Here is a 26,289-nt window from a genome sequence, read left to right as displayed (position 1 = left end):
GAATTTAAATATATACGGCCATGTGTGCGAACGAGGTGTTATGAAGAAATTTTAAAGTATCTACGGGAAGCAAAAGGCCAACATGTTGATCAACTGCAACATGAAAACACTGAAAATTAATTACTTTCATTTTATTATATATAGATTTTTAAAATTTCCTGAAATATTATTAGTTAACGTTTTATTTAATATTGTAGAATTGATCAATACAATTTATAAAAATAATTTATTGGTATTACTTACATATTTTCAAAAAAATACGTAAAAACCTATTTTTTTGGGTGATTATGGGAGTTTATGGGTGTTTATTGGGTTTTTACCAAAGCACCGGGTTTAAACCCGGTGCTTTGCCCATCTGTAATTGTAATTGTTTAAGGGTTCATTGACATCATACTCGAAATCCAAAAGTAATTGATTAACAGTTTCAGAATAAAGATCCCAATTAACGAGACGTAGGTTTATACGATTTAACAAAAGTTTATTAACTTCATCTATAGGAGCATGTTGTTCACCTGACGGAGTTGATGAAGAGTTCTTTGTGTTTATTTTAGTAAAAGTCGGCAGGTGATAACTTCCTAACGGATCATCATGAACCGACCACTCGCATTTTAATGATATGGATGGGGATACCATAGTTAAATCAAGGCCATTGGGTCTCCAAATATGAGAGCCAACAGTAGTAACTTGCTTATCATTTAATAGTACCAAATTACATTCATCTAAACAATCAAGAATGTCTTTACCTCTTGTATTAGTGGAGGTACAACCCCACATAGTATGATGTGCATTTAAATCTCCAGATATGATAGTGGGTTTAGGAAGAGACTCCAAAAAGAACTTAAATTTGGCTTTAGTAAAACTAGGTGTACTATTGGTAGGACAGTAAATACTGGCAACTGAATACCAAGAATTATTAACTTCAATACTAATAGCTATAGTTTGCAAAGAATTGTCGAAAAAAGAGTGAAGTTTTTTATATCTAATACTATTATGTATAATAATCGCTACTCCATTGTGGTTATTACCACAATCATTTCGTTCTATACAATAATCTTTAATTTTTAATTTGTAATGTGGTTTTAGCCAAGTTTCTGAGATGAGAGCAATGTGAATATGATGTTCATTTAAAAATTGTGTAAAAATAAGTCGATTGCTCAGTAGGCTCTGAGCGTTCCACTGTATGATAGTTAATTGGTCTCGATTGAATTTTGTGAAATAGGTCTATTACCAAAAGTATCATATAACACATTCAAAACACTTTTAGTGTTAATAGATGTGTTCTTTGTGTTATGTAGTGAAATAAGTTTGATTATGCTTTCTATTAAAAGTGATAAACTCTTGTTATCAGAATTTAGAATTGAAATTAGGTCTACATTTTTTTTAGGTTTGTTACCCAGTTTAGGAAATATTTCAGTGCTAAGTATATCTCCAAAAGAAGCAGGTCTGAATTTAGATCTATTTTCAGCAATTTTCTTTTGTTTAACAGGGCATTGCGGTGATACACTTGTGTGATTTCCATTGCAGTGTACACAAATAGCGTTTTCCATTCCAGTTGTACAAGTTTTATAATTATGCTCACCTTTGCAGATGCTGCAACGCTCAGAATTCTTACAGAATTTAGCTAAATGTCCATACCTCAAGCACCGGTAGCATTGTTTAACTGGTGGTATATATGGAGTGACATTGTGGCGCCAACCTCCAATATCCAGATATTCAGGTAATACAGATGCAGCAAAAGTAATTGTCACGGTTAGAGTTGGCTGTAACACATATCCATGAGTCAAGGTATTTTTTCTTAAAATTCTTTTAATAGCAATAATTTTCTTAGAACTCGATATCATAGTATATATTTTTTTATTAGATATATTTGTAGGTACATTTCTAATAACGCCTGTAACTTCTGTTGAAGAAGCAGGAATACTGGCCTTAAAATGGTAGTCATTTAAAAAAGTTTTATTATTTAAAAAAGCATTGGCTAAGTCTGGCTTTTGAAAGTATACTCCGATTTTGAATTTATTTATAGATCTAAGATAAGTTACCCCTTTATTAAATCGTTTTAAACAGGAGGAGAGTGAGAGCAAGTCTCTGGATCCAATGGTTTTCTGACTATCTGAGGATTCTACAAAGACAACAAATTCTGTCCCAGGGGATTCCTCGGGATATCTTCTAATATAATCTGTGACGTAGTAAGGTTTATACTTATCGGCCTTATCAATTTCAGATTCTGAGTCAGTAGAAGTATCTTCCGAATATATATCCTTGTCATTACAAGGTTCATGGTCTACATCACCTGAATCGTCATCTTTTTTTTTCCTTTTTCTACAACTGCGCTTCCCCATGAATGCTAATTATATTACTGTCGCTGAATTTAGTGAAAATATAATATTTTATTCAATAATAAGAATTGATAGAGATAGTTTTAATAAATTAATAAAAAAAATTTAAAAAACCCGCTTGTTCTTATTCGAGTTTCCCGCCTTTTTTTTCGATGTTATTATTAAAAAATTCCACAGACAATAGCTATATATTACTTTTTTATTACCATAGACTAAGAGTAGGCAAAAGCATAAAGTTATACATTCTTAACAGGCATGACTTAAGAACAAGGAATTAGATAAAAGGAATGATAAAATAAAATTTGTAAATCATGGCTCCTTTCTTCTTATGCAAATATAATTAGTGCAAAGTGGACGAAAGATACACCGTCAGTTGCTATTTTTCTCAATTCATAACAGGCTAGTATGTAGAAAATGTTATATGACCCTACCAAACCCTACCAAATTCAAATACTATTTGCTTTCATATTTTCTACATAAACTGTGTTGAATATATAATCTAGTAATGTAAAATTTGTCCTTGACAAATAATTGACATATCAAACATTTTCTATACGCTAGCCTGTTATGAATTGAGAAACATCACAACTGATTTGTGTATGTTTCGTTCTCTTTTTACTAATTATATCTGCTTAAGAAGAAAGGAGGCAACTATATTTTTTACAGTTTTTATTTTATTATTTCTTCTTAGTAATTCTTTGTTCTTAGGTATTTGGTATTTTTTTTTAATGGGCGATAATGGAATGGTAGCCCCACCTGCACTATCGGTATACATCAGCGGGAACCAGTAAAAGATGATAGGTGAGAATGAAGCAGGTCAGTTAGCCCATCGTGACGAATTCAACAAGAATTATTCACGATGATTTACAGGAGGAACCACGTGGAGGTCGATCTAATAGGGTATATTGCTAGCAATGGGGCTGTCAAACTCCATTGCTAATAATCCCTTTCCCCCCAGGTATTTGGTATTGATAATTATCAGAGCTATCACGTGCAAATGTTAATGTTATGGTTATTTTTCTATGGCACTTACTGACACTTAAGTGATATGTTACTGTTTTGGGGCTAAAAAAATATATTTACTGTCTGGAAATATAATTTATTAGTATTTATTTTCTATGTCCTTATCCATAACTACACATCCATAAAAAATAACAAACTTTCGAAATTCAAAACTGGTTTAGGTTTTTTTTAATGAATGATGGAATGATAACCCCGCCCGCGCTAATAATATAATATACAATGGCCGGGCACCAGTGAGGGATGATAGATGAGGATGAAAGCAGATCATTTAGCCCATTACGTATATACGTCGTCATTCGTGACTAATTGAGCCATAAATTAGTCACGATAGTTTCCAGGGGGGACCGCGTGGAGGTCGACCCGATAGAGTATATTGATAGCAATGGGGTGTAACCTCCCCATTACTAAGTGTGCAAGAATATAATTAAGTGGACTGTATGTAGGACAAGGTTTAAAATAAATTCGACACGAAAATGCGAAAACGATAAAAGTGTTATAAAAGTCACTATCGAGGTTCAAATTAGTTCAAATGACTACCCTTTGATTTGTGAAAATCTCTTTGACTGGTTTATGACATACTCAGATCACTCAGTTCTCTAAAGCATGCTAAAGTTACTTGATTACCTAGTAAATGTCATAAGAACTAAGGGTTTCAATCTTGAATCCTTCGACAGATGTTTTAATCTTGAAGCGTCCCTTTAGCGACACAAGAACTGACTTTTTGCGTAGTTTATGTTGATAATAACAATAATTTTAAATTCCGATATGATTCACGATGGTGGAATTAAATTTTTCACCTTTTTAAATATTTAAAGAACGACAAGGACCAAACTGTTATATTTCTGTTTTAGAGCAGACATCAACAACTTTTTTTTTCTTTTACCTCCAATAATTGATTCATTGTCACATACGAGAATAAAATGTTCTTATTAACTGTCAAGAGTGTTGCCATGCAATTGCAATAATTGTAATAATTATTACATCTGAAGTGAACACTAACAATCCCTTCCCCCTGATTTGTATTCTTGATTCTACAAATCACAATTAGATCAAATTTAATGCCAAGGAAAAGGATTAAAGCATAAAAGAAATAATAAAATAAAAAACAGTAATTCGAATAGTTCTCTATTTTTCTTATGTCGTACGATGCAATTATTTTTATTAGTTATATTTTTATGTTATAATATGGTGGTACCCACTTTAGTAAAGCTTTGCGTAAGCTTTACAAAAAAAATTAAAACTAATTTTATTAGTATTCTATCTACAGAATCATAGAAAAAAAAAAGGAAATTAATTAATTCTTTTATCTATTGCGGAACTATCGGTGTGTCAGTTGAAATTGCACTTGATTAATTTTTAATAACGGTTGTGATCTTCAATTTTTTCATCATTCACATCCAAACTATTTTATTTAAAAAAAAGTTTAATGGTAAAATTGACTATAAATATAAAAACGTAATGTTTAGTAAAAATCTGTTCAAATCATCGACAACTTTATGGTTGCTGCCGACTTAATTTGCTTCTAATGTAAATAAAATATACATATATTTGTTTTAAAAATTTCGTTCTAATGATTAAATGTAAAAAAATTAAATGTTTAATTTGAATAGTAAATTGATTTGGTTTGGTATTAGGTACATGTACGTTAAACAACGGTAGACTTTGTATAAAAGTTGTACCACTGTCCCACTTGTGTTTCTGCGTCCATTCAATTAGCACGGTTGTAATTCAATTTGAAAAATACTGGGTAGTGAACTTGTTGTTAACAAACAACACTTCTGGAATGGCAACGCATTAGAGATGTAATGGACGTCACAGTGTAATCAGTGATAATAGATACACATTCAAACACTTTTGACCCTAAACTTATTATTTTATTAATCGCTACTTGGTTTTATTTTTCTTTAAAACATAAGCTTTGATATAAAAATCTGAGAAGAGAAATAGTATAAATATGTTATGTGGCAGGAACATGAAGGAAATCCACTTGGGGTACTCGCATGATGGCTCGAACAGCACGTGTCCGAAGTGCAAGATGAGGAATAGAAACTGCGCCTGTAACACAAAATACTGTACTAAAATATTTCCTGAAGAAAGGTTTTCAAGTGGCAATCCCGTGTAAACAAGTGCAGTGTGCGGCGAAACCCGCTAGGTGCAGTGACGATCACAAGAATGTTGCAGGAAGTCGCTGAACGCAAATGGCGCAAAATCATGAGACGAAATTTGAGGGAGACCTATGTTCGATAGTGGAAGATAGATAGGTTGTAGTAATGATGATTTACTTCTTCTAGTTCTGGTACACACAACAGGTAATAACGTTTTTGTTCAAGGTATCTACTTTGGTGCTAAATGTACCTAATATGTGCTTGCACAATTTTCATATTTTGTTTCAGTAATTTAAGTTACTTATAATTAGTTAACATTACGAATACCTTAAAGTAGATGTGTCTACAAATTTGCCCACGTTTTTAGCACTTGGTTTCGGAATCTTAGATCTCGTACAAACTTTTCGACGAAAACGAACAAACACACAGTAGACATAAATCTTTGTACAACTCAAATTAGACACTCTACATTTTGAAGAGTAGAATTAAAAATTGAATTAGAGATACATACGATTTGCAGTTGCGTAATGTACTTCTTCCACCACTGTCGCACCCACTGCGGCCGTACTATCGAGATCAAGTAGTAAGAGTACATCACAGCGTGGACTATGGAATTAATAAAGCCGAGCATCACACCGTGACCACCTGCAATATTATAAAACAATCGACTTCATTCTTCACAAAATCGTCAAAAGCTTTCTTTAATATGAAACTAAATAGCAATGTAATACGTTCAATGGAATCTTTCCTGTTATAATTAGTACTTTTTTATTATTTTTCGTAATGTTAGATATTTTTGAGATAGACCATTTCTCCACCTTTTTTCCTATGAATCTATATCTTATTACTGTTGTAAATACGCATATAACCCTGATAAATTGGTACCCAACTATATGATTTAGATGAGTACCAATTTATCAGGGCTGGCTAGTGTAGTTGTTGATTAAAAATACCTATCACAACATAGTTGTTTTAACGATCCTATATAAAACTCTATATAAATATATATCTATCCATTAACAATATGCCTGCTTACCCTATATACATACATCTTTGTTACACTGTTTTATTCCTAACTATATACACATTGGGGGAAAGGGATTGTTAGTAATACAGATTATCAGTCCTATTGTTAACAATATACCCTTACAGGTCGACCTCCCCGTGGTCCCCCCTGGAAACCATCGTGCTGAATTCTAAGTGTATTTATCACGGGCTAACTGGCCTGTCTTTTCATCCTCACCTATCATCCCTCACTGGTGCTCCGCCAGCGTATACCGTTAGCGCAGGCGGGGTTACCATTTCATTATCATTCATAAAAAACCATATACACACATATTTATTTATATTAATTGTATCTTGCGGCTTCGCTCGCGCGAAACTGTACATAAAGCATCCTATGTGCAAAGTTAGAATATATCATACTCAAATAGCAATTTTGATCCAATATGTTCAGCAGTTTTTGTATGAAAGCGTAACAAATATACATCTATCCATCCGTATAAACTTTCGTATTTATAAAATTAATAGGATAAATCAAGCTTGCACGTCTGTCCCGTTCATGTTTCTACCGTGAAGCAGTTGTGTTGCATGGCTGTGTTTCAGTTGAAGAGTGGGATATGGCAGTGAATTTACAGGATACAGAGTAATAACACCTGAGTCCTCAGGAATGGCAACGCATTGGGTGGTCATGGGCGAAACAGTATACTCTGTTATGTCCGTGTCTATAGACGACAGCTACCACTTTCCATCAGGTGGGCCGTCAGCATGTTTGCCATTCTAAGTGGCATAAAAAATATTGTTTTTTATTGCTGTTTAGCAATTATATGTGTAATTATATTGTTGATTTCGTTCATGTAGTGCCTAATAGTCATGGTTAAGCTCGCATTAACAATCAATTCATACCTGGGATATATTTGGTGCCTATGAACCCGAGTAAGACCATCCCCATATGATGATAAACATGCAAGAAGGACACTTGAGAGAATTTCTTTCGCAGCACAAAGAATACCTGAAAGGCAAATAATCTTTTATTTATTATTAAGTAATAAAACTACACATATAGTCAGTCAGAGATTTTTTGCCATTGTGGTGAACAATTGTGGTAGTATATAGGTTCCCTATTCCCAACGATAAGTATGTAAAATCTTAAATATAATTTACGGAAAGTGTCAATCGACTGAAAGATTTATTTAAAATGTATTTTTATTTAATTTATAAATGTAAATTTCGATCCAACCGTTTGCAATGATGACTTGTCAGTTAGCTTAGTCAGCCAACATCTCTCTTTGTAATACATTAGAGAATATGTAAAGTACATGTAACAGGATATATGTTATTACGGAGCTACAAACAAACTAGTAGGTATTTGCGAAAGTATCAGGGCCAGTGTCAGAAAAACAGGTTCATCCGTCCGGTAGTTCCTGCGGTGGTCTTGCAAATCACCAGTCGAGCGGAACTGAAGCGAATGCATGCCCCAAATATAACGACTATCATTCTTAACTACTTAGGCAAATTCGAGTTAAATGTAGATTAAACTAACTACACTTTAGTAGACTGATATAAAGTTTTTAAAATTTTTATCTTGGATGACAACCTTTTGAAATATGGTCTAACTCTGAATTATAAAAAAATGTGACTTTCTGTTTATACCAAAGATTTCGGAATTGTACTTCGGTTTATACCAAGCTACTTGTATTTTAAAATCCGTAATAAAATTATAATTCGGTCGTGTAGTATGCAATAAATGCGTAAAGTAAAATATATTGGAGCATTTTAGTACTTGTGCTTGCTTAACATACTTCAAGAGGAAACGCGCAAGCTCAAAAACAAAAGATATACTCATAGACGTAACGTACTGATATACCTAATAAATAATAAGCAGTATAAGTGAGAAACCAATGACCTTCTAATTAATGGTTTCATGCATAAGTAGAACCTTGAAAATCGGGCCAACTTAGAAGAAATAATATTCTCCACTAGTTTAACTGAGAATCGACCCAGGACCTTATTTACATAAAACAACGTGCCTGGAGGGAAAGGATTATTAGTAATGAGAACTACCAGTCCCATTGTTAGGAATATACCTTATCAGGTTGACCTCCTTGCTGTCCTTGCTGTTAGAAACCATCGTGCTGAATTCCAGGTATATTTATCACAATGAGTTAATTGACCTGCCTTTTTATTCTCACCTATCATTCCTCATTGATTCTCCGTCAATGTAAGTATACCCTTAGCTCAGCCAGTGTTACCATTTTATTACCATTCATTAAAAATATGCCTATTATGTAAATTATAATTTATAACACCATATACCAACTATACGTGCGTGAGGAGAGTGATTGTTAATAATGGAAACACTAGTCCTTATTACAAGTAACCCTAACAGATCAACTTCCACGCGATCACTTTGCAAACCATCTTGGTTAATTCTTAGTAAAATCATCATGGCGGACCAACTGATCCGACATCATCCTCATCTATCAGCTCTTATTGGTACTTCGCCAGCGTATACTGATGGCATTGGCTGGTTTATCATTAATTTTTTATCAAAAAAAAAAAAAAACTATGTCTATAGATACGTTGGTTACGATTTCATAAGTAGGCTTACCGTGTCTAACAAATCGATGACTTTGATCACGTAGTAGAGCCAGACGCGTCGTACTACCAACAGTTCGAGTGGGCTCTCATCATAAACGATCTTCTGACACCACATGCTGTAGTGGCCGCTTAAATACAGCCTGGTCAGACACTGAATGGAAAAATTTTGATAACATTTTTGTTATTATACCTATCTCATGCACCAGTCTCTCACAGTTATATTTATAATTTGATTACTTTAATATAAGCATGTCTCATTGTATCTCACTGTGATAAATTGTGAAGAGAAAATAAATCTATTTATTATTATTATTATTACTCGTATTATAATGAAACACATTTAATTACTTCCCCATTTTCCGCGGCTTTATCCTCATTTATCAGTATGGAAAATATCCTATGTGTTAAGCTTAGATTACATAGATAGTGTCTCCATACAAATGCTTCGAAAAAAGCGGGTTAACTATTTCATACAATTTTGCAAGATAATTAGTTAATAGTGTTTCTTTTCTGACTTCTATATTCATTCTGTTTAATAATGTTTGCATCTTTATAATGCGTAAAAACTCATTTTATTTATTAAATAGATAAATATGAATGCATCAAGATAGATTATGTGCGTAAGTATATAGAATACTGATAAAAAAACGAGTCAACTAATTTGACAATTAACTGACAAAAATTGACCTGTTTTTGAGACTCGATACTCTATCTATATAATCAAAGTGTTACAATATAACCTATCCGAGTGTAAAATTTTCACATTTATATAAATTTAGGTCTATTCACCTCGTACAGTTCACTTTTAGGAACTTAGAATATAATCTAACGACGTATGTGATGGAAAATGATATCTGAACTCCTTTTTGGCAATTTATTAATTGCGATGTGAAATAGAAATATTATAAAGATATAAAATTTTCATATTTAAATAATATTTCTATAATAGACGTTTCCAAATTTCATATATATACATACATGATACGCACATATTAATATTATCAGTAGAAAGTATTTTAAATTAAAACGCATATGTACATACCTCTACTGTTAAGTAGCCGGATAAAAATATTTGCACTATATTGTATACTATAATTAGGCTCTTGAGATTGTACGGTTGTCGGTTGGCCATAAAACTAGGTCCCCATTTCCGAACGAATTGGTGATATAAGTACATGATCAACAGAATTGGTAAAGGACTTGATACCAAAGGGAAATTATTGGTCCGTGGGTCTGGAAACCAAGTAAAATATATAAAATTAAATAATTATGCTTTCACAATTATTGTTCCTAATGGAGTTGTTAAGTTTTTATCAATATTTGTTACTGTAGTGAACTTAAAAGCTTTCTTCATACTTTACAGCAACATTACAAATATGTGTAAATTAAAAAAAAAACTGAACATTTTTCAATGTTTCTGATTGATTGTTCAAAAGTGCTTTGTTAGCGAACTAAAACATTTATCATAGAATACATTGCAACCGTGAAGCAGTTGTATTTGCATGGCTGTGTTTCGGTTTGAAGGGTGGGATATGGCGTGAATTTACTGGGTACAGAGGAATAACACCTGAGTCCTCAGGAATGACAACGCATGGGGGGTATCATGGGCGAAATAGTACACTATGTTATGTCCATGGTACTGCTCATGTCTATAGGCGACGGTTACCATTTTCCATCAGGTAGATCGTCAGCTTGTTTGCCATTTTAAGTTGTATAAAAAAAACATTGCATATAAATCTACCACTAAAAACTTTGCATCTACATCATCATATTTTAAAACATTTTTGCCATTAAAATCCAAATTTTCAGTGTCAATTTCACTTTTAATTCGAAAGAAACCATGGGCTACACAGTTTATTCTGTTATGTCCATGGTACTGTTTATGTCTATAGGCGACGGTTACTACTTTTCATCAGGTGGGCCGTCAGCTTTTTTGCCATTTTACGCTGCATAAAAACATTTAAAGTTTTTCTATAACAAAGGGGGCAAACAAGCATGTGGTTCACCTGATGGTAAATGATTACCGCTGCCCAAGAGCACCCGCATCACCAAAGTATAATAATTGCAGATGTTGCCGACCTTTGAGAAAGAAATATGCTCTTTTCTTGAAAGTTACGATAACTTTTTAAAAAGTTCGTAAAATTGTTTTTGACAATTGACAACGTTGAATTGCAACGTTGTTACGCTTCCGTATGCTAAAGTTATGAAAGCTTTTAAAACTCAATATCCCCACATTTCCTCAAATATATTAGAATCCAATATGGCAGGGGCAAGTCTATGCCATCACTGATTAATTTTGATTTATTATCTGTATTTTTCATCACTGAAGAGAGTGGAAACCTCCACCTATAAAAATGAAGCACCATGAATATTATAGAATACACTGTGGCACCCATGAAATATATGTGAGGCGATATGATACGCATGGGAGGTTTTCACATGTGTAGCTATTCCTTAGGACTAAAATATTAATCCGTAACCAGTAACTTCAATGACTTATCCACTCTTCAAACCGAAAGGTAAGCGTAACTGATTTGCAACAAGAGGGTCAGAAGTACCCATGTAGTTGACTTTTACGCAAAGACACAATATCTGTCTATTATATCTAGTAGCTTTTAATTTACAATATCTTTATAAATGTATTAAAAATAACATTACAACCAATTTACCTGCAATTTCATCATTAATGTAATGGTAATAACTTGTTATAGTTCTTACTATCGTCGCCATTGTTCTATCTGAAATGAATACAGGTTGGTATTTAGTAACATTTCTGCTGTAAGGTGAATAATGCATTTTAAAAAGTGAACACACACACATAATAATGTCAAATACACGTTGCCGACCTTGAAGAAAACTTAATATCCCTTAATGCTTATTCCTATTGTAAAATGGTGTATTGATAATTTATGGAATATTTAAATTTATTTAGAAAGTAAATAGATTTTTACAGTTACAATTAAATTAATATCATGAACGACAAGACAATTAATTTATAAAAAGTCGTTTAAACGGCACGTTGCATCAACTCCGGCTTTACAGACAATACTATAGTATGTACGTAGGTTAATGTTTTTCAGGTGCAATGTGTTGTACCTGAATAACATTGACCTCTTTTCTTTGACAGTCGGGTAATTAAACAATAGGTCAGGCCCCACATACTGCTAATAATTTTGAAATGTTTCAATAAAGTATTTCCCTATTACCATATCAATGCTATTTACTGAAACCTACCTTTAAATATAATCTAAAATATACTTAGCAATTATTGAGCATCTATACAACAGATATAATCAATATCTATATAACCAATGTTTATTGTAATATAATCAACAGGAACGTTGCGATTCTTATTTGAACGGCCTCTTTATAATAAACATTACACATACAAACGACAATGACAAAGCATGTTACCTATTATAGAATAAATAAAGTGGTTCTTTAACAGTATTGACAGGTATAAATCGAAGATTCATTAAAATTCTTAATTAATTCCAACCAATGACACGCCAAAAGGAATAACATTTATATAGGTACGCATGTGACGGTGTGGTGTGCAAGGGAAAACATGCTATAGTATGATGCGGGCCACTTATTTTTGTAGCAGAGAAGAATCCGAAACAAAGTACAAAAAAAAAAAGAAGAAAATAGAGAAGCGGTGTTTTTACAAACTGTTTCTATTTGGTAAGCTAATGCTCTATGTAGTGTATACGGTGGAGTCGTGATAATCATTGAAATTTATTACAAGAGAAGTACGCTAAAGCGAGGTACAATTATGTCTGAGATATAATTATAAGTTCAATATACAAAATCTATGCACTACATATATCGACATTTGAAAGAAGAAATGATATAATGTATTGTTAGATTTTTCCACCTCGACTAGTCTCAACCTTGGGGAGGCAATGGATTATTAGTAATAAGGTCAATAAGCTTATTGCTAAATTACATAGACATCCACGCGGCTCCCTCTGGAAACCGTAATAGTTAATTCTTAATAGAATTTTTCACGATAGGCCAACTGACCTGCTATCATCCTCACCTATCACCTTTCACTACTAATACAAAGGCAGGGCTACCACACCAATTTCACTATTTGAAAAAACCTACTACGGACATTTTTGTTGTCATTTTTATTTTCCTATCGATTATTTTGAAATATACAGAAATACTTTATAAATTATTTATAACTTTAAGCAATTATACCATAATCTTACAACTAAACTTTTTTTTCCCCGCGGGTAGTTGTACAAGACAGACGTATAAATAAGTTGCCTACTTTATAAATACATTTTAATTGTTTTTATTATTTATTTTAATCTAAATTTATGTACCAACTTTAATTACTGCTGTTATCTGCCAGTGGTTACGTTATCTCCTCTCTAGTTTTCCTTAATAAAGAAATGGAGTCAATTCAAGAATCTCTAGAACAAATGAAGGAACATTTCTCAAGTAAGATGGCGGCATTTCAGGAGGATCTTCACAAGGCTAGTACTGCACCGATTACCCTTGCTTCATTAGCAACGGACTTCAGCGATTTCAAGTCCTCCATCTTAGCTACATTGAAGATTCTACAACAACAGGTTGAGGTTATCGCCAAGCAGCAAGACCAGCTTGAAATGCGCAACCGTCGCAAAATCCTTCTTGTGCATGGTGTTCAGGACAGCGGCAAAGACACATCTTCAGAGGTGATAAAAATTATTACTGAGCGACTCAATCTACCCATCACTGAAGATTCCATCAGTCGCAGCCACAGGATGGGACGTAAGTCTGGTGAGAAGCCTAGGCCAATTTTGGTGAAGTTTCGCAATCTTGAAATTAAGGACAAAGTTTGGTTCTCAAAAACTGGGCTCAAGAATAGTGGCATCACTTTCTCTGAATTTCTTACCAAGGGCAGACACGTCGCTTTTATGGCGGCTCGGAAGCATTTTGGTATATCCAAGTGCTGGACTCGTGATGGATCGGTGATTGTCGATGGACCAGACGGTAAGAGACGACGTTTAAATTCAATTACTGAGTTGAATCGTCTAATCGATTCATTGCCGGGTACAGGTACTGGTGAGGTCAAATTGCCAGCAAGTGTTTCGGCCGCTTCGAAGACAATGGATAGGCGGGATCAGGCTGGATTGAGTCGCACTAAGCGAGTTACCAAAAGAATTTAGAATTGTATAAGTTAATATTTTAATTAATTTAGTTTTTTTTTTTTGTAAGTGGGTGTTTGGTTATTTTCGCTCTGCTGGTAGATGGTTATTTATTTCATGACTTTATTTATGGCTGGCCCTATTTATTTATACTATAATTTCATATGTCCATATTTTACATTATTCTGTGCTTAATAGTGATAATCTTGTTGTTTTTTTTATTATTTACTAAGTGCTAAGCAATGTAACATCAAATCTGTCAATTTTCACTAACTACTAATCTGGCTCATTCTCATTGTATCTTTATACTTCTATTAAATCCTTTTCATTTACATTTTTGTATTATAACACAACAAAACACTTGTAATATTTTACAAATTTGTTGCATCAAATGCCGCTAGAAGTTTACTTGTATTTATTTAGCTCCGTATTTTCAACTGTCAGATGTAATGAATATTTAATGAAACTGGGTATAGATAGAATAACAGATCGAATTATTAGAAATAAGCAGGTAGATTTTGGGTGTGTATTATTGCCAGTACTGATTAATTGTTTTGTGTAGTTATTTTTTTTTATGTATTCCGTTACATGCAATAATTAGTTTTTATCTAATTTATAGAAGTTTATAGAATGGGTTTAACAGCCAAAATATAGAATGATATCTAATATACTATTAATATTACTACAAATAACTGCATGCGGGGTGTACGTATCCGGGCCCACTTATATTTAATTTATTCCTGTGTACTCCATTTTAACTGAACAATTATGTATTTTTTTTTCTTTCCTTTTTTTTTCTTCTTTCTGTTGTGATAATGTGTTTTCAATATTTGCTTTATTTATGAATATTTGTTGTTTATTGTATACCAATTCTGACAAACCACTGGCGGGTAGATGTTTTAACGTTATATATTTTATACGATTTTTATTATTATATAAATAATATATTTGTTTATTAATTATATATCACACACATTTTATGGACAATGATATAAATGATATTTCTATATCAGTTTCCTCCTCTTCCTCTTCTAGTGATGACAGTTTTCATAGCATTAACATTCCTCTAGACGAAACTTTGCATACTACATTTTCGGATGTAGTAAAAAATTTCAATGCAGTACATATTAATGCTCAAAGTATTCCTGCCCATTTTTCTGACATGTTAGACTCATTTACTGATAACAATATTCATGCTATATTTGTGTCGGAGTCTTGGCTGAAACCTTGTCTTCCTTCTATCGCTTACTCCCTTCCTGGTTTCCATCTTATTCGCTGTGATCGCACCGGTAGAGGTGGTGGTGGTGTTGCCATATATCTTCGTACTCATATACCATTTAATATCGTTTGTTCCTCTAACTCCTCTAATGAAGCGGAATTCCTTTTTCTTGAAATCACCTTATCCCACTCCAAAGTCCTTCTAGGTGTTTTCTATAGCCCTTCCTCTTCTGTAGATTACTTTTCCTCTTTTGAATATCTCCTCGAAAACCTTACCCCATCTTTCAATCACACGATCATCATGGGTGATTTTAACACCTGTCTGTTGAAAAATGATAGCCGAGCTTACCGTCTTAAGTCTGTTGCCAGTGCTTGTAATTTAAATATTTTGCCTCTCCAAGCAACCCATTTTTTTCCGAATTGCAATCCTTCCTTACTTGACCTAATCCTTGTATCATCTCCCGAACATGTTTCCAAGTTTGGTCAGCACACCGCTGATGCTTTTTCCTTTCATAATCTCTTATACCTTTCCTATAAAATCCGTCCTCCTAAATTAAAGCGTAGAATCCTCATGCAGCGCAATTTTGGGGCCATTGACATGGACCGTTTGCGAAAAGATGCATCGGAGTGTGACTGGTCATCTATTGCAAATATAGGTTGTGTAAACATACAGATACAAGAATTTAATCAACTCGTTCTTGACCTTTATGATCGGCATGCCCCAATCCGTTCCGTCAGAGTCCGACATCTGCCTGCGCCCTGGCTCACTGAGGATATTAGAGCTATCATAAACAAGAAAAATAATGCTAAAACTAAATTTAAAAAAGACCCAGACAGATATCGTGACAACTACGTGCGCATCAGAAATCTCTGCAATAAGATGTGTAGGGAGGCCCAACGTCGCCACATCCATAAATCTGTTGAGAATGGAGATCCAGCAAAAGTCTGGAAATTTCTTAAATCTTTAGGAGTTGGAAAAAAACACAATGAGAGTTCCACTAGTATTGATATTGAGAATCTTAATAGACATTTTTGTTCCTCTTCTATTGTTGTTCCTAATGACAAATTAAAAACACTGTATTATCTTTCTTCGCTTCCAACTCCTGATTACACTCCTTTTGTTTTCGGACAATTGTCCGATTGTGATGTTGAGAGAAGCTTACTGTCAATATCTTCTAATGCTCTGGGTACTGACAACATCAGTCGTGCTATGATCATGCCTATCCTTGATATCCTGCTGCCAACTATTACTTTTCTCTTTAATAATTCATTATCCTCAGGTATTTTTCCTCATATCTGGAAAGAAGCCTTTATTATCCCCCTACCTAAAAAAAATATCCCCACAGTTTTTTCCGATTATCGACCTATATCCATTCTTCCCTTCCTTTCCAAAGCTCTGGAAAAGTTAGTACATCAGCAACTCAACTTGTTTCTGTCCAAAAATAACCTTCTTAATCCTTTGCAATCTGGTTTCCGCGCAGGTCACAGCACGACTACTGCTCTTGTAAAGATCTCTGATGATATCCGTTTCGGAATGGATAGCTCAGAGCTGACAGTTTTAACATTATTAGATTTCAGTAATGCTTTTAATACCGTCGATTTCGACATTTTGTTGCAACTGATGACTTCTCTCAACATATCTCCAACGGCAATTGAATGGTTTCGTAGTTACCTGGTTGGACGTCGGCAGCGTATTCGTATCAACGACTCTTTGTCATCTTGGTGCAGTACATCTGCGGGCGTGCCCCAGGGTGGCGTCTTATCTCCTCTTTTATTTGCCTTATTTATCAACAATATCACGTCTCAGCTTCGGTCTTCCTACCATCTTTATGCAGACGACCTTCAAATTTACTGCCGGGCTCCTCTTATTAATATTTCTGTTGCAGTAAATACAATAAACGAAGACCTTGAACGTATATCTGTCTGGAGCAAATCCTATGGTCTTGCTGTAAATCCGACCAAGACCCAGGTTATAATCATAGGTAGCCCTAGTTACATTTCCAGAATGACTTTGAATGACCTTCCTTCTGTAGTTTTTAATGGAATGAAGTTAAACTACAGCGACCGCGTTAAAAATCTCGGCATTTGTTTTGATAGTACTTTATCCTGGTCACCTCAGATTGCTGAGATTAGCAGGAAGATGTTTGCGGCAACTGGATCCCTTTACAGGTTGCGTAAGGTTCTTCCTATGGATACCAAAATTGCGCTTGCTCATACATTGCTCCTCCCCATCCTTGACTACGCCGATTCCTGTTATTCAAATGTCACTGAAGAGCAGTTAAATAAACTTGAGCGTCTTCAAAATTTATGTATACGGTTCATATTTGGACTTCGCAAATATGACCATGTATCCCAATATCGTACACGACTCAAGTGGCTCTCTATCCGTCTTCGTCGTAACTGGCACATCCTTTCCCTTCTTTACTCAATTCTCTTTAATCCAGTTACACCTCATTATTTAAAAGAACGTTTTATGTTTCTTGGAGAGAGCAATTCTAATTCTTATTCTTTACGTAGTACTGACAACCTCCAACTCATAATTCCTACCCATTCTTCCTCTTTCTACTCCAAATCCTTTTCCGTGCAAGCAGTTCGTTTGTGGAACTCACTCCCTACCTCTATACGGTGCGCTCAATCGTTGCCCATTTTTAAAAACTTAGTTAAAGCCCACTACCTATCCTTATAATCACTTAGTCCTACGTATTTCCAGTTTTATGTGTGTTATATATATGTGTATTAATATGGTATATTTATGTGTATTTATGCGTATATATGTATATGTATGTATATATATTTATATGTGTATGTGTATGTATATATATGTATATGTTTGGTTGTATGTGTTTATTTATGTATGTATATGTATATGACTATGCTGTCACAAATATTATTTTTTACAAATCTATCTTTTTTAACGCGCCACCTACCTACTTATGCTTTAATCCTTTCTACCCAAAGGTTGTCTGGAAGAGATTGCTTAGCAATAAGACCGCCTTTTGTACTACACTATACTTATTGAAAATTGTTTTAACAAATCATGTTATGTTGGTGCAATAAAGTGTTAAATAAAATAAATAAATAAATAAAAATAATTTTCTTTTGTGTCAACAACTTTTATAAATTAATTATTTTATTAAATATTATTTTATATTAAATTCTAAAAAGAAATTTGCTTATATTAACATTCATTTTAGAATATATTTTTATAAAAAATTCTGCAATTTTCCTGACTGTCTTATATTTTTATTGATGGACTTATATTTATTTTCTAATTTTTGTTTTCATTAACTAAATGACAATATCTCGTACACCGATATTTGTTAAGAGTACTTGACGAGATCATCGTTTAGATTATATTATCCTTTTTATAACCGTAAAAATCATCCATTCAAAAACATAAAATGTAATTGATTAAAAATATGCTAAAATATTGATAAGTAATTGATTATTTAATTTTATAAGTTATATATATATATATATATATATATATATATATATATATATATATATATATATATATATATATATATATATATATAAATATATATATATAATTTAATAAAAAAAAACGATTAGATAACAATAGTTGTTCCTATAAATACTAATTAAAATAACTGACTTAGTTGTACATGAGGTCTCACACTTTTTTGTAGTTGAAAAACTACGTAGCGAGACTTGGCGTATTTTTAAATTTTATATTTTTTAAGGAAACTCATTTCTTTTCAATCGACTTTAAAATGAAGGAGGTTCTTAATACGATCGTTTTTTTTTTATTTTTGTTACCTCATAACTCCGTCTGTAACACTGATTTGAAAACTTCTTTTTTTATCTGAAAAATTTATATGATATATATAATATAGGATATATTTGTAGATTGGTACCATATAAATTTTATCAAAATCGGTTCAGTAGTTCAGTTTTTGGATCAAAATATCTGGTTTTGTCATAATGGAAGTTGGTTTTTTGTAGGACACAATCGTTAGTCGTTCTCCTTTTTTTTCTCGGATAAATATATCTTGTCCGTCAACTACAAGCGCGACGGGTTATTTGAATGAATGAATGAATGAATGAATATAATTTTTAATAATAAAGATTTTTCATTTAAAAAGCTATTCAAATGCGAGTTAGACTCGTGCAAAATGAGATGGGATGTGACGGTATTCCGTACAAAATCATTAAGTTAAAATTTTTTTTTGAAGTAACTACAAATTTATTATTTTCGGACTTTTTTCCTTTATTTGTCCTACATGACATTATTTCTTGCCAAATTTTATATTTCTGAGTCAACGGGAAGCATCCTATAGGTTTTGATTCCCTTTGCGAATGTCAAAATATGCGATATAAGTGGAACATAAACGGCCGTATCTTTTCATTGCGTCGATTTAGAAGCTTGATTCACTGCTTTAAGAGATTGCAGACCTAAGTATGTGATATTAATTTCAACTGGATACCTCCAGGCGTTCCCAAAAAAAGGATGTTGACAGACGGACGGGCGGATGGACAACAAACTGATCCTATAAGAGTTATGTTTTTTCCTTTAGAGGTATTGAACTCTAATAAAATGAATCATGAAATTTCTGAATTTTTCAATCTATCCTTTTTTTTTATTAATCTTCTTTTCTTCATTAATCATGACCTTTTGAATTTTAATTACCTTTTAGCTTCATAGGCTAAACACTAAACATAATTTAAAATTTAAAGTTTGAGGAATTGTTAGAAATACTTTAAAATTTTAATGATCGGTGAGTATGTCATTGACAAAATTAAACAACTTTGCCTAGTGACAATTTGCTAACTATATTAGTAGTATGTTGACAATACAGCCAGTTATTGTACGTCCTTATGGACACAAAAACTCAAACTCCCTGTTTTATTCACAATAAAAAAGGGGGATAAAAGTATCGTGGGGTGCTTCGAGTAAAGGATGGGTGCTCGATTAGAATTACTACCATGCCCCATAATACCTCTACAATAAGTAGGAAAATTTGTTTCTTAGCAGTATGCACCTATCAAGTCAACTTCCACGCGGACTCAATTGGGGGGACCCAAGGAAATCATCAAGGTTAATTCCTGATGAATTTGTCATAATAGGCCAGCTGACCTATTTTCATCCTCACTCATCACCCTACACTGCTGCCCTGTCAACGTATATCGATAGCGCAGACAATAAATATACCATTCCATTATCATCCACGTAAAAAAAAAAGAAGAACGTTACATATTATTATTATAAGGTATATTAATATATCGACCCAATTTGATTTTTTTAAGTTACTTCTGAAATTTATGATTTTGATAAAAAATAAAGTGTTATTATTATAAGAGACGGAGGTTCTCTACTATAAACAATTAAGAGGAATCTTAATAGGCAAAACAGTAATGGATTCACAGATTCAATAAACAAATCAGATTTATGTGTAAATCGATTGCTCTTTTTCGCCACATTGCCTACCTGTATTTAACAATTGGTCTAAGTTTTTAAAACACGGCAAATTATGGCAAAATAGGTATCTACTATTGCTATATATGTATAATACCTAAATTCTGTTACACTTCATTCCTGTCAAATGAACTTTTACGTTTTAAAAAAATAGAAAAAAGGTACAAAAAATCTATATAATTTTTTTGTCCTTTGTTCTTTCGAACTTATTAATTTAGACATGTATCGATTGGCCTAAACTGTATGAATAATAATTATTTACCTAACAATACTCATATTGTATATAAGTTGTACTAGTTTATATTCCCTAATTAGAAAAAATATTTCATTATGATTTCTTTTTTATGATATTATTGATTACAGTATAAAGAATTTCTTTATATAGAATGATAACTCCTCCCCCGCAGGGTAAGAGATTGTTAGTAATGGGTTCTAATAGACCAATTGCTAGTAATATAGCATGTCAGATCCAGTCAGGTCTTTTGATGGATGATAATGGAAGGGTAACCCCGCCTGCGCTAACGATATACGCTGGCAGGCCACCAGTGGGAGATGATGCACGCACGATGCACATGCACAAGCACGATGGTTTCCTGGAGCGACCTGACAAAGTATATTGCTAGCAATGGAACTGGTAGCCCGCATTACTAACAACTTCTTCCTTCCTAACACGCAGACGGAGTTACCATTACATTATCATCCATAAAAAAATCCCTGCCCCCACTATCTGTATATGCTGGCGGGGTACTAAAAAGAGGTGATAAGTAAGAAGGAAACCATGACAAATTTACAAGGAATTAAAAACAATAAATTTTTATTGGTGGTAACGGAATGGTAACCTCACCTTCACTATCTCTATTCTATATATTCTCGTATATGCTATCGGGATACTGATGAAAGATGATAAGTGAGAATGAATATTGTTTAATTAGCCCCTTATGACGAATTTAACAAAAATTTATCACGACGGTTTCCATGTTATACTGATAGGATATTAAGTCAATCTTGGGGAGAAGGGATTTTTATTAATTAACCATCACTTTTTTAGGTTTAAACGGATTTAGATCCCGTGATATATTTGGTAACTATCTATCACGTTTGTAATAGCTGTTTTTTTTTAAGAGTAGTATCTTAAATTATGTAGGCCAAGAATGCAGATGTCTTAAGTATTTCTACAGTGTCAACGGTATTGACTTTACCTTCAACTTTAACTGAGTTATACAGTACTAGTACTATTACTTATACTGTGGTTAGACCACAACCAAACCGCCATCCACAACTAGATAGGTTGTAACATGTTGCAAAATACGAAATTTAGTTAAACTGTGAGCCGTGATTTAAATAATTAATTTTATTTTCTTTGTTTATACAGTAAGTGTCTATTTGCTCGATATAACTTGAATTAATTTGACTTTAATTATGCCACAAATCCAAATCCAACGAATCTATGAAACGGAACAATTATTTCTCCAAATATGAAAACAATGGCGCCGATTCTGATGTGCCGTTTCTCTAAACATATTTTATTTTTAAATTTTGCAAAATTACTGTTTTATGTACCATCCATCATAAACTAAAATTATAAAAATATTTACTTAAATCTATTTATTAGGATATTATTTCATATTGGTCCTTACAAAGATTTTACTGTGGTATCAAATTGAATTTTTATTTTTAGTGATCAGTTTCAATAGCGCTTCCGAATCGACCTCAATATTTGAATCTTCCCCTTCGTATTTATTAACATAGAATTAAGATCACGTGACTTCGCAGTTATTAAAAAAAAAGGCGTTTCGACTCGTAGAAACATAAAGCACAGTGTAAAAATAATGATGGGATGAAATTTATTTAGACTGTGCAATGTTTTTTAATGGATGATAATGGAATGGTAACCCCGCCTGCGCTATCAGTATACACTAGCGGGACACCAGTAAGATGACAGGTGAGAATGAAAAAACAGGTCAATTAGCCCGTCGTGATGAATTCACTTGGAATTCAGCACGATGGTTTCCAGGGAGGACCACGTGAAGGTCGACCTTTTTGGGCATATTGCTAACAATGAGACTGGTAGCACGCATTATTAACACCCCCTCCCCCCCGACTGTGCAATGTTGTAATCGAGAACAAAGAAAATAAGATTTTTTATTAGTATTAAACGCCTATAAATCTATACTTATAATAAATCTGTAGAGATGTCAATTCTGTAGATGAAATATATTTCCAAAATAACTATCAGGGGGTGATTAGTGATCGATACTGATACCAAAAATGCAATCAGTAAAATTATTGTCTGTTTGTCTGTATGTTCGTTATAGAAAAAAAACTACTTGACGGATTTTAACGAAACTTGGTACAATTATTCTTCATACTCCTGGGCAGGTTATAGTATACTTCATCTATATATCATCACGCTACGATCAATAGGAGCAAAACAGTAAAGGGAAATGTTGGGAAAACGGGAGAAGTTACTCCATTCCAAGCTTCCGTTGCGTGTGTAGCCTTAATGGCCACTTTTTAAATTGTAAAAATGTCCACCAATCAAGTGCTAAATTTTAATGCATGCAAATTTAACATGAATTATTGTATAAATGTACATAATAATTATGACTATACTGCCTGATACTGTGTTAGGTACCTACATAAACACAGCTTAATTACCTCACACAACTGAACCCACTTTCACAAGTCACTATATTATAAATTTTCAAAAGAGTGTAAAGGATTTACAACTCCGCAACTTTAATCTAAAATATAGATATAAATTAAAAAGTTTTATGATGATTATCTAAGTTTTGAATTCTACTTCTAAAACTTCTTAGCATTTTACAATAATTATTATTAATATGAAAATATTAATGATACCGATTGTCTGGTAATTGAGATTGTACCAATGTAATTGGTACAAAAGAAAAAGGAGGTTTTCTTTTATAACTTAAATAGGGTCGGTAATACCTACAAGGGTTTGTGTCTTCAAGGTCCAAAGTGACAAACGGACTATACCTACGTTTTTCTAAGTACCTATAAATTAGTGTAAGTTGTACAAAGATTTATGTTTTAATAGTATTCACGTTTTCTTGACAAATTTGGTATGAATTCTGAATTTCCGCTAATGGCTCAGTAAATTTTTCAATTTAAATTATAATATATGTAGTAGTAGGTACCTAAAATTTTAATCAGGTTTTTTACTTACAAGTACGATAAACAATACTTAATTTCCTTGGCTTTACATATTTATAATTTTAATGCACTTCTGAAATTATGAATCGGATGATGACCTTTGAAATAATCCTTTTATCAAAACTTGTATAACAACATTTATTTATCATTTATGTTGGTTAATCACTGTAATTTTCTATATAATTGCAAAACAGGAGACTAGTATTAGAAAAGTTTTACTGTATAGTAATCCAATGTTACCCTATTGAGATAAATCAGAACTAAGCTACTGTAGATTATTAGCTATCTACAGTATTTACACCATTCTAAGCGAAAATTTATACGCAGACGATGGACAATTTGTCTGCAAAGAAAATTTCCCGATGAGAAATTGTCTTAGGTATTGTCTTCATTTTAGTCCGGTAAAAATAAAACATTTATTATTGCATATTACCCACTACGCACATGTTTACACAACACAACTACACGATTTATACAAAGAAATTTTGTTGTCGTTTATTCTTTTTATAAAACTACAAATTAAACTTCATATTGTAATGATCAAATCAAAATATAGTTGCATAAGTAAAAACTTCGCCCTAAATTATTACTGATGTATACCGACATGTTCAGATTTGATAAATATATAAATTGACTTTAACGAAAACAACGAAAACTTTCAGATGCCTTTAGTCTAAGTGCAAAAAATAAAACTGAGGGAGGAAAAAAAAACAAAATTGCGCAACAAGAATATCGCTGATACGTCAAGAAATATTTAATAGATTCGGAAAAAATCTAATATCTTGAATTAACTAGATTAATTAATCCAGACTTACCTATTCTGAAATATCGTAAATCCGAAATATCCGGAAAAGTCTAAATCCACAGAATGTGCTTTCAAATAAGTTCCTTCACCCTTGTACTGTATCCGTTTGAACTTACACAAAATTTTATTTTTCTACTGAAATAAAATTAAGCGGGACTTTAAACATTATTCTAAGTAAATTTGTATTTGCAAGTCTATGTTTTGTTTATGAAACTATTTGGACGATTGATTTAGTTGCGTTGGAAAATTATGTTACAGATCAGTGCCTTCTACAATAATGTATATTTATGTCGGTGATGATTATGAAAAATATTATGTACCTGAACGACGTGCTACTCCAGGCAGGATTACCGCAAGATTGAGTGCGCTTGCGCAGTTTCATAAGTGAAGCACCGCCACCACCGGCGTAACCGACGTCGTGAATGAATTTAATGAGTTGAATTAATTAAACGTATCCCTCCATTATATGATAACACAACGGAATTTGTAAAATTTCAGTGAACCTTTTTATTCTGTTAACCCTGTCTATGGTTTCGTTAAGTTACGACATTGTGCGTTGGTCACAAATGGCCACTTGAAATGTTACCCTAAAACGACTAATATTTACAAGTCATGTATAGTTTTATTAGAAAAATGAATGCTATCGATAGTTCACATTACTAACAATACTTCCCCTTCCCCCTTTTACCATTTAAAATGGCAAGGCAGTAAAATAACAGGGTACAGAAATGGAAAAAGAAAAATGGTCAATTTGTTGTCTAAAATCATACAGCAGTTAATTTATCATACAAAATAATTGGCTAGTATCATGATACAATACCTATCATTTTATTTCACGAGCTATTAAGTTGCAAGAAGCAGTGGAAGGGTTTGGGAAAGACTATGTTTAATATGTTGAAAAGGTTAGTGATCGCTGTGGACCTGAAAATCACGGGGACAGTCCACCCGTGAACTCCCACAGGTATAAGGAATTGGCATCGGATTTGTTAAAACTATTTAAAAAAGCTATCCTAAAACAGTGCTTGTCTTGTAGGACATAGCATTGGAGGAAGAACCTGCATGTGCTTGGCGATGTGGGCTATTCAATTAATTTGGTAATACGCTCATAACTTTAATATGTCTACTATTACCATTTATGAACACAAACAATCCATTTGAATGCATTTCACGATGGATTGAATTCTTATATATGTATTATAATTAAGTTAGGGGTCGTCTTTTTGTCGTATTAATTTTAGCGTATGATGGTATAGGTACGAGATCAGAGAGTTTGTCGGAAATTAAAATTTTCGGGAAATTTCAGAACAATAATGCTGTCCATATGTGTAGGTACTTACAATATGGGTTTATTTTGGTTTTTTGAGTTTATTAAATAACATCTATTTTTTTAAAGCCACAACAAGTATACGCTCTAGTCGTCGTCGACTCATGACCAATTTCGACT

At 32.9% G+C, this 26,289-nt stretch overlaps 2 protein-coding genes and 1 long non-coding RNA gene across 5 annotated transcripts; 2 read left to right on the top strand and 1 right to left on the bottom strand.

Moving 5' to 3' along the window:
- Positions 1–362: 362 nt before the first annotated feature.
- On the top strand, positions 363–2,470 carry LOC128200922 (uncharacterized). The gene is made up of 3 exons (XR_008252964.1): positions 363–452; positions 1,588–1,785; positions 2,222–2,470. It is a non-coding gene; the product is annotated as an uncharacterized LOC128200922 (long non-coding RNA).
- Positions 2,471–4,501: 2,031 nt separating this feature from the next.
- On the bottom strand, positions 4,502–25,260 carry LOC113514850 (elongation of very long chain fatty acids protein AAEL008004-like). Of its 3 annotated transcripts, none has more exons than XM_052896012.1 (8): positions 25,166–25,260; positions 24,856–24,980; positions 11,734–11,802; positions 10,107–10,297; positions 9,075–9,215; positions 7,370–7,475; positions 5,976–6,109; positions 4,502–5,414 (listed from the first exon to the last, which is right to left on the bottom strand). In XM_052896012.1, the coding sequence occupies exons 3-8, from the start codon at positions 11,792–11,794 to the stop codon at positions 5,244–5,246; spliced, it is 804 nt and encodes a 267-aa protein (XP_052751972.1). In that variant the 5' UTR covers positions 11,795–11,802; positions 24,856–24,980; positions 25,166–25,260; the 3' UTR covers positions 4,502–5,243. The 3 variants fall into 3 exon arrangements, with proteins under 3 accessions (XP_052751972.1, XP_052751974.1, XP_052751973.1); XM_052896014.1 differs by having other exon boundaries at positions 24,856–24,977; XM_052896013.1 differs by lacking the exon at positions 24,856–24,980.
- LOC128200923 (uncharacterized) lies at positions 13,297–14,226 on the top strand. The gene has a single exon (XM_052895888.1). It carries the CDS (start codon positions 13,468–13,470, stop codon positions 14,224–14,226), a length of 759 nt encoding a protein of 252 aa, XP_052751848.1. The 5' UTR covers positions 13,297–13,467.
- Positions 25,261–26,289: the final 1,029 nt, after the last annotated feature.

This window comes from Galleria mellonella, unplaced genomic scaffold (assembly GCF_026898425.1).
Source record: "Galleria mellonella isolate WM207_F2 unplaced genomic scaffold, CSIRO_AGI_GalMel_v1 utg312, whole genome shotgun sequence".
In the NCBI taxonomy this organism is placed as follows: Eukaryota; Metazoa; Arthropoda; class Insecta; order Lepidoptera; family Pyralidae; genus Galleria; species Galleria mellonella.
This window is presented reverse-complemented; position numbering and strand designations above follow the sequence as displayed.